Genomic DNA, 9,222 nt, shown 5'->3' on the forward strand with positions numbered 1-9,222 from the left:
GTCTTCCATGCTCGTACGAAGCACATAAAAGTTGATTACCATTTTATCAGAGAGCGGGTGTCTCAGAAGCTTCTACATATCAAGTTCACCTCCTCCAAAGATTCAGCCTGCTGACATCTTCATCAAGCCATTGTCGTTACCTTTATTTGACGCATGCAGGCGCAATCTTAACTTGTCAGATACCGTTAAGACTGAGAGAGGTTGTTAGACAATATGTAATTGTAGTCTAATAGTAGTTGTTAGGGATTCCACCCTAACGTAACCATGTACATGTAAATCTCTCTATGATACTATTATAAATACAGAAGAGGCCACGCTGTCCAGCGCGCGGGTCATCCAATCTTCCAACCAATCTAGGTTTATTATACAGCTCATACCATTGCTGCATTAAGAGACTGAGAAATTTCTTCTAAAAGTAAGCATTAGAGTAGAGCCATTCCATATTTGGGCAATGGTTTTATTCTATTCATTAGAGATCACATATAACTCAGAAAATTGTACAGCTAAAGGGGGGAGGTACCAAACCAGGATGTTGACGTTTGTATCTATATGATTGATCAAACTTTATGATGTTTGAATTTGACCAAACCTTGAATGCATGATAATTATTCACGGAGGGAGTAAAAAGGGATCGATGCTTTTTTTTCAAAAAAATAAGAAGGAAGGGGATGTACAGAAGCAAAAGCCCGTGTGGCCGGAAGCAACGGAACTATGCGAAGAATCATCTCGGAGTGAGTTAAGTACTGTCGCTCCTCAGTCAAACACAAAGCACAAAATGACTGTGCTAGAAAACGCTTTCGCCCACGCCATTAGCGCGAAGCATCAGCTTTGCTTCGTACCTGCCGCGGTTCGGTTTGGAGCGAGGGGGGGAGATAGAGAGAAGGGGAGAGCGCAATCCAACAAAATTTAAGACGCGAGCAAGGGAAATACAGCCTTAACTGTGGCGACCCCATCTGTATCTGCCTGCCACGCCGCATCCAAATCTGCTGCCGGAAGGAAGCAAGGCATGGCGTTTCTCGCTCCCCTTTTCTAGCTGTTTGCGCCGCGCACAATAGCTGTAGCCTGAGTGGGAGAGAGAGAGAGAGAAAGCATCGCCCCGCCCCGCTGGCGGCCGCGCCCATGGTGATCCCCGTGCCCGTGTCTGTCCCAGCCTAGCGGGGAAGCACCCAAGAAAAGCTTGTCAGCCAGGGCCTGGCGCGACGAAAGAAACAAGAACGGCACCTTTGCTGCTGTTGGGGGAGCCAGACAAGGATGGCGGCGCTGCCCGCCGCCGCATTGGCCGGCCTCCTCCTCGCCCTCGCCGCGGCCACGGCGGGGGCCACCACCGAGTCCTCCGACGGTAAGCGCCGCCGATCCCGGATTCTTGGTAGTTTGGTAGCAGTCTCTCCTGTCGGTGTGATTAATGCTCCGGTTTCTTGCAGCCGCCGCTCTGGGGAATCTCTACACCTCCTGGAACAGCCCGTCGCAGCTGGCCGGCTGGTCCGCCAGCGGCGGCGACCCCTGCGGCGCCGCCTGGCAGGGCGTCACCTGCACCGGCTCGGGCGTCACCGGAATGTAAAGATCCTTGCATGGCTTCTGCGCTTGATTTGTTTTTTTTTTCAGTGGACGCATCGTGTTAGGTCGATGTCTGATGGCGAGTTCTTTCTTCGCCGGTGATTGATTCTTACTCAACTTCTATGTTTGTGGAAGTTGATCAATGCGTATTTAGGAATTCCAATTTTCTTAGCCTGCATAATAAGAAGAACAAATAAGAACTCTTGAGTTTTGGGTCCATGCCGTGGAAAGCGACCGCTGTTTCTAATCCTGACGTCTTTTTGTCTCATGCCGTAAAATGGCTGTTTTCTCAGTTGGTGTCTCAACTCCTTCCTGTAAATATAGGCGCACCAAACTCTATTTGGAACATGCTTTGCCTTTGATTCTGTTTCCTGTATTTCCTTCATGTGACTATGGAAAATTCGTCAGATAAAACCACTCGCTTCCTTACCAAGTTATTCTTCTTGTCTACAGTAAGCTTCCTGGGACAGGGCTGAATGGTTCGCTGGGCTACGAACTCTCCAATCTATACTCACTGAAAACATTGTAAGAGCTTGCAACTTGGCTGATTTATCGCATTTCCTTTTATATTTATATTGACTTCCCATGTCATTACTTGCAGGGATTTGAGCAACAACAACATCCGTGGCTCAATTCCTTACCAGCTGCCACCAAATCTCACATATATGTACGTACCCTACCTAGTTTAATCTCTTCTGTATTTTTTTTTAACATAAAGGAATCTGTTTTTATTTGTGTCCCTAATTTCACTCTAAATACTGAAACAGGAATCTGGCAACCAACAATTTCTCTGGCAATCTTCCATATTCCATATCCAACATGGGTTCAATCGAGTACCTGTAAGCTTTACTTTGTTCGTCTTGTATGCAACTATGCACTAGCATGAATGAATTAGCATACTCCATATGTTCCTCACAGCTTTGTTCGTCTTATATGCCAAGTATGAATGTATTAGCGTTCAGTTTTGCTAGCAATATGTGATTCCGGTTAACCTTTCTATGCAGCAATGTCAGCCACAACTCATTGGCTCAACAAATCGGGGATTTATTTGGAAACCTCAGTTCACTTTCAGAATTGTAAGGCATCCTGAAAATTTGCTTGTTATTTGTGAACCTTAGATTTCTAAAGAACGTGATTAGGCAGTTCTGCTATCCTTGCACTCTTAGGATAACTTTCCCAAGCCAAAACACCTATTCTTCTAGAAACAATATAGCTCAAACTTTTTTGAACAGTGTAATCTAATGTAAGCTTGTAAAGTCTTAAGTACCATCACTATTTTGCTTGCTTCACAGTTCATATGGGGAAGCAGGACCTAGTTTGTTAGTAGTTCTGTTTCTATCGACTAATCCAAATGATGCCATCTCCATCGCAGATGGAAAGAGAAAGACTATCTGATTTGGTGATTAGAATTGGATTCTGGTTTTTTTTCATATGTTTGATATTCTTTATAATGCACCACCACCATATAGTGATTGTTTCGAGTATTTTCCCTCAAATAAGTTTCATAACCTTTAATAAACCTTCAAGGCATTATTCTTCAATTGCAATCTAAGCATTCCTCCCTACTGCTGAGAATCTGAAATTACCTTTTGGTTGGTACTGCCGTAAATACTCTTCCCTTGGTTTTATGAATCCATCTTATGATATGTATACTGCCTTGCAGGGACATATCTTTCAACCAATTGACAGGGGATCTTCCCAATTCTATTGGCTCTCTGTCAAATCTTTCTAGCCTGTAAGTATTCAATGATTTCCGTCAAAGCAAAATTTGGCATTTGTGTTCAAACTTTTCGGGTCCTGGTTGCTGCATTCTAAGTTTCTAACACATTTTACAGTTATATGCAAAACAATCAATTAACAGGCTCTGTCAATGTTCTCGGTGGTCTAGGCCTTACTACCCTGTAAGCGACTTTTCTGGCAACCATTTAACTGATTTTGTTGTTTTCTTGCTAAAGTACCTTGTTTCTCTTTTTAACAGAAATATTGCAAACAACAATTTCACTGGATGGATACCACAAGAAATCAGCTCAATCCCAGATGTGACGTATGTCCCAAAATCTTTTATTACCCTTTTTATGAACATTCTTATTGGAACATTCAAATGACCTGTTGTAATTAAAACTGTAGACTTGGAGGCAACTCATTTACCAATGGACCTGCTCCCCCACCACCACCTTTTATGCCACCACCCCCGAGAAGGCCACGCAATCGTCCTAACAATGGGGGAAGTGGAAATGCTCCCAAAGGCTCTGAGAGCACCACTGGTCAAGGTGACAAGAAGCAAGGTCTGCACACAGGTGCACTTGTGGGGATAATTGTTGGGTCCGTACTTGCTGCCTTGCTTGCACTTCTTGTTTTGGTATTCTGCATTCGCAATGCTCGGAAAAAGAAGGATGACAGTAGCAGCGAATACAAAGATTTTGTAGGTCCACTATCAGTGAACATAGAGGAAGGTACTACACTTTCTTATCCTGGCATTTTTTTTCTTGTTGCTGTATTGCACTTGTATAATCTTATGCTATTTTTCAATCAGCTGACATATTACCCATAGTTGATAAGGCAATTGTAAACTTGAGTGCTGTTTCATTGGTCAGAAACCACACAATGTAGATATCACTAATGGAAAGAACATTAGATAATTGAGGTGTGACCATTGGTAGAGCTTGGCATATCTGCCTTTGCCTGCATAACACAACTTACATGGGACAGTATGTTTCATGATTCAACCTCCAACGTGAGTTATATTACTAGCATTTGCTTTCTTTTCATGCGGAGTCTTTGACCTTGATATAAGTACCAGTTTTCACTCTGGTTTCTGTGGTAGGACACTAAAATTATTAGTGGAGATCTTGAAATCTTGGATAGTATGCAGTATGCACTCAATAGATCAAATCGAATGGCAATGGCAGATAACTGTCAACCCTGCCCCTCCCCAGTTCAGGTCCTTTCATAATATTTGGCATTTTTATCTGAATTGTTGCAGACTCGTCAGTCATGATTCATATTTTCACCACTGTGTTTTGGTTTTGTAGTACCTAGCAGGGAAATCCCAGAGCAGGGACTTGAAAATACAACTATGAAAGCCCTGCCTGCTGAAAAGACGACTCCAGAGAGGGTTTATGGTAAAAATGGTTCTATGAAGAAGGCAAAGGTCCCCATAACTGCGACGCCCTACACTGTTTCTTCCCTGCAAGTGGCAACGAATAGCTTCTGTCAAGATTCTCTTCTAGGCGAGGGTTCACTCGGTCGTGTTTACAAGGCTGATTTCTCCAATGGAAAGGTAAAACATGCTTACTGTCGTATAGCATGCATGTGATATATAACCTATGCTGAATTTAGCAATGTGTTCCTTGTTATTACTTGTGACCCTCAAATCCATGTGTTACTGGATCAGCTCTGTTTCTATTTTTATCCAATTCAGGGTACAAAACTATTTATGCATATGAACTTGATGATCACGAATATGGGTGATTATTTTGTGTTATCATTGTTCGTAACCTTTTTTACTCTCTAATTCTGTGCCTTGCACTGAATTATGTCCCACCATTTCAGGTTCTGGCAGTTAAGAAGGTAGACAGTGCCGCCCTATCCTTGCAGGAAGAAGATGATTTCCTTGAGGTTGTATCAAGTATGTCACGGCTTAGGCATCCAAACATTGTGCCACTTACAGGATACTGTGTTGAGCATGGGCAAAGGCTTCTTGTTTATGAGTACATTGCAAATGGAACAGTGCATGATATGCTGCACTTCTCTGATGAGCTGAGCAGAAGGCTTACATGGAACATCCGTGTGAGGATAGCACTCGGCACTGCTCGGGCACTAGAGTAAGAGTTTTGAATCTCAACACATTTTCAGTCTTTCTGAAGGTTATAGTGGACGAGAAATAGTGTTAATCTCTTTCAAACCTTCTCATAGATACCTGCATGAGGTGTGCTTGCCTTCTGTTGTTCATAAAAACTTCAAGTCCTCAAACATCCTACTTGATGAAGAGCATAATGCACATTTATCTGACTGTGGGCTCGCTGCCATGACACCTAATAATGAGAGGCAGGCAAGTATCATATACAAATACATTTCTCAAGCATCGAGCTGGTTCAAATTATGCCATGTTTGGCACCTGTAGATGTAATCTGCACTGACTACTTTGCTTGTTATTCCAGGTTTCTACTGAAGTTGTTGGGTCATTTGGATACAGTGCCCCAGAGTTCTCCATGTCAGGAATTTATACTGTAAAGAGTGATGTGTACAGTTTTGGGGTTGTGATGCTAGAGCTATTGACTGGAAGGAAGCCACTAGACAGGTAAGCCCTCTAGATTCTATTCTGATTCTGGTTTGTTGCACCTTATAAATAGTGAAATGACCTTGGGCGTTTTTTTTTTTGGCAGTTCTAGAGAGAGGTCAGAACAGTCTCTTGTTAGATGGGCTACGCCTCAGCTTCATGATATTGATGCACTTTCTAAGATGGTTGATCCAGCATTAAATGGAATGTACCCTGCCAAATCGCTCTCCCGCTTTGCAGACATAATTGCACTCTGTGTTCAGGTACCCTCTTTCTTTGGGACAGATATTCAGCTATGTGTAGTGGCTACTGACCCATCACCATGGTATTCTTCAAGAAATTATAAAAGAAGAAGAAAAAAGCTTGAGTAATGTCTTGCAGAGTTTGTAAGGATTATTGTGTTCTAACAGTGCATAATCTGATTAATATTGCAAGTTCTAAATTACCTGATCCATTGTTGTGTTGTGTCGCTCAACAAAACAAATTCATGTATTTCTTAAAACTGATTCTTGGCTTAGTTTGCCTCATGTATTAACTGTCAGGGTCATATCCTAATCCCTAAGAACTGTCCATGCCATTTCTTTGTGCAGCCGGAGCCAGAGTTCCGCCCTCCCATGTCTGAGGTTGTCCAGCAGCTTGTGCGCCTGATGCAGAGGGCTAGCATAGTGAGGCGGCAATCAGGTGAAGAACTAGGGTTTTCATATAGAGCTCCAGAACGTGAAGGAGATGCCAGAGACATTTCCTTCTAAGCATGCTTTCTTCTATGGCACAAGTGCAAAGAAGGTCGGAGGAGAGTTGAGTTTATTGTCAAGAATGATTGCATATGAACTAGAAACATGAGTTGAGAAATTCGAGGATCAAACGAATGGGTGAGAAGATAATTTTGGGTATTGAGATTGTTCAATTATGTTCATCCTTCTCTTCTTTTTGTTTGGGGTAGAGTTAAACTGTGGATGAAACCCGTGTCATGTATAGTATGTTGGTCACTGGTAGAGAAAAGAAATGATAATGCTTCAAAGGATAACTTTCTTGTGGATGTGAAACAAGTATATACTGCCTTTCACTTGGCAGTTCACTCCATCCTGCTGAATGTTCTGTCTCTACGGTTCTGGAAATATTTTTCAAGTACTAGCTTCTAGGAAACTTCGATTTGTGTTTGTCCATCATGACAGTATAATACATGGGAGTGTCACACTACCTCAATATGAGCTATACATGTTTCAATATGTGGCAGCAGCAAATGTTGTTACATCTCCCTGTAGGCCCTAATTAAGCTGCTGTTGCCATTTAAATCCTTCCTCTTTGCAAATAATAATAATAAATACACTTGTTGGAGAAAAGCTAGGCAAAAATCAGAGATCCCCTGAAGATCTTAGAAATGCAGGTAGGTAGGTACATACCCTCTAATAGGGGGTGAGGCGTGCGATGATCACCTATCCTTGTCCTGTATCAAGTTGCCTACCATCTTTGCAAGAGGCAGCGTGCCCTTGGCCATGATCTCGAGCTTGGAGGTGTTGGAAGCGTTTGCGAAGAGGGAGAGGCCGAACATGAGGAGCTCGGGCAGGAAGAGCCTGGAGGAGAGGAAGCCGTGCCAGTAGTGGGGCTCGAGGTCGAAGAATGCGTTGAAGAAGCGGCGCGTGCCCGGGAGGTCGAGCTTGAGCAGGACGTCCATTCCGAAGCAGAAGAACTCCCTCTGCCTCCGCCTGTCCGTCGGCCACAGCTCCTTCCACACCTCCGCGGCCAGAGCGTCGCCACCGGTAACGCCGCCAGTGCCGGAATCGAGGTACCGCACGATGGCGTCCGCCACGATGGGGGCTGTGGCGAGCGTGCGCGCCACCATGTACCCCGTGGAAGGGTGCACCATCCCGGCCGTGCCGCCGATGCCGACCACCCTCTGCGGCAGCACGGGCAGCGGCCCGCCCATGGGGATCACGCACCGCTCGTCCTCCTCGACGCTGCGGATGCGTATGCCGAGGTGCTTGAGGCGCGCGGCCATGCGCTCCTGGATGTCGTCCATGGCGAGGCCGGGGCGCGCGACGAGGGAGGTCTCCTCGAGGAAGATCTTGGTGGGCGAGAAGGGCATGGCGTAGAGGAAGGTGGGCACGCGGCTGTTTCGCTCCTTGATGGCGGACCCCTCGGGGAGGTGCGAGTCGCGCCAGTCCATGAAGAGCATCTTGTCGATGTCGAACGGGTGGGCGTCGACCTCGGCGAGGACGCCGTAGGCGACCTGGTACCCCGGGTTGTAGGGCTTGTCGTACTGCACGAGGCAGCGGGAGAAGCCGGTGGCGTCGAGGACCACGGTGGCCGGGATGGCGACGCCGTCGTCGCAGATGAGGAGCGAGGAGGCCTCGTTGTGCACGGCCTTGGCGACCTTGGCCTGGTGGAAGGCGACGCCGTGCGCCACGCAGCGGTCCATCATGGTCGACTTGAGCTTGCGGCGCGCGACGCGCGCGTAGGGCCGGTGCAGGGATTTGGAGGTGGCGTCGTCGATGAAGACGGAGGCGGCGGGCCAGACGGTGTCGAGGCAGTCGGTGAGGCCCATGGCCTCGAACTCGTCCACCCAGACGCCGTAGTTGTTGGGCCAGACCAGGCCCGGGGACGGGTCGATGGAGACCACGGAGAGGCCCGCCTCGGCGACGCGCTGCGCCACGGCGAGCCCCGCGGGCCCGCCGCCGACGATGGCCAGGTCGACCGGCCTGGAGCGCGCTGGGTCGTAGCGCGGCAGGTCGAGGGAGAGCAGCTCCGGGCGGTGCGGCGGGGCCATGGAGCGCAGCGCCTGGGCCGCGGCGGCGGCGGTGGACGCCATGGCCCGGCAGACGATCGCGGTGCGCGGGGGCGGCGGCGAGGGGTTGCAGGGGTGGTGGGCGCGGAGGAGGAGGGCGGCGGTGGCCATGGGAGGGGAGGTGGGGGATTGGCCGTGTAATCCTGAGGCGATAAGCTAGTTACTTATCGGAGGAAGTGGGGGCGAGAGAGAGCTCAGTCCAGGCCGAGGGCGGAGCGGTGTGGTGGGGGAAGCAACAACCACTGCCGTCCGTGGCGTGGCGGATTCCACCGGGTAGATCCTGTGAAGCTGTGAGATCGCGTAGAGACAAGAAGAGGTGGAGGGGAAACATTGGTTCCACAGCCGCCGTCCACCACTAGCAGCAAAAAATACTTGTCATCCTCCAAACCGTCCAAATTCGGATCGAGAACGAAAGATGAGGATCTATATCTGCCTGAGGGAAGAAGATGCCTGCTAATTTGGTGGCCACTGCACTGAACTGAACGGCCACTCCGTGTCGGGATCCGGAGCATGGACGACAACTCCAGATCAACATGATCAAAAGGAAAAAAAAAACATGACAATTAGACCCTAATAAAGAAATTCCCCAAATAAAAGTTCCTGAATT

General features: G+C 47.3%; 2 protein-coding genes across 2 annotated transcripts; one reads left to right on the plus strand and one right to left on the minus strand.

Moving 5' to 3' along the window:
* Positions 1-1,251: 1,251 nt before the first annotated feature.
* LOC124689855 (protein STRUBBELIG-RECEPTOR FAMILY 8-like) lies at positions 1,252-6,966 on the plus strand. The gene is made up of 16 exons (XM_047223315.1): positions 1,252-1,339; positions 1,422-1,554; positions 2,008-2,079; positions 2,156-2,221; positions 2,322-2,393; positions 2,559-2,630; positions 3,218-3,289; positions 3,390-3,455; positions 3,533-3,598; positions 3,682-4,007; positions 4,587-4,834; positions 5,107-5,378; positions 5,470-5,605; positions 5,715-5,854; positions 5,940-6,096; positions 6,424-6,966. The coding sequence occupies exons 1-16, from the start codon at positions 1,252-1,254 to the stop codon at positions 6,580-6,582; spliced, it is 2,145 nt and encodes a 714-aa protein (XP_047079271.1). The 3' UTR covers positions 6,583-6,966.
* Positions 6,967-6,996: 30 nt separating this feature from the next.
* Positions 6,997-8,870, minus strand: LOC124691905 (lycopene beta cyclase, chloroplastic-like). The gene has a single exon (XM_047225190.1). It carries the CDS (start codon positions 8,724-8,726, stop codon positions 7,263-7,265), a length of 1,464 nt encoding a protein of 487 aa, XP_047081146.1. The 5' UTR covers positions 8,727-8,870; the 3' UTR covers positions 6,997-7,262.
* Between the last annotated feature and the right edge of the window lie 352 nt (positions 8,871-9,222).

Source organism: Lolium rigidum, chromosome 2 (assembly GCF_022539505.1).
Source record: "Lolium rigidum isolate FL_2022 chromosome 2, APGP_CSIRO_Lrig_0.1, whole genome shotgun sequence".
Taxonomy (NCBI): domain Eukaryota; kingdom Viridiplantae; phylum Streptophyta; class Magnoliopsida; order Poales; family Poaceae; genus Lolium; species Lolium rigidum.

Coding starts and splice junctions, on each gene's coding strand:
- LOC124689855 (XM_047223315.1), top strand. CDS start 1,252: ATGGCGGCGCTGCCCGCCGCCGCATTGGCCGGCCTCCTCCTCGCCCTC. Junction 2,080..2,155: donor CTATACTCACTGAAAACATT/GTAAGAGCTTGC, acceptor CATTACTTGCAG/GGATTTGAGCAACAACAACA. Junction 6,097..6,423: donor TAATTGCACTCTGTGTTCAG/GTACCCTCTTTC, acceptor TTCTTTGTGCAG/CCGGAGCCAGAGTTCCGCCC.
- LOC124691905 (XM_047225190.1), bottom strand. CDS start 8,726: ATGGCCACCGCCGCCCTCCTCCTCCGCGCCCACCACCCCTGCAACCCC.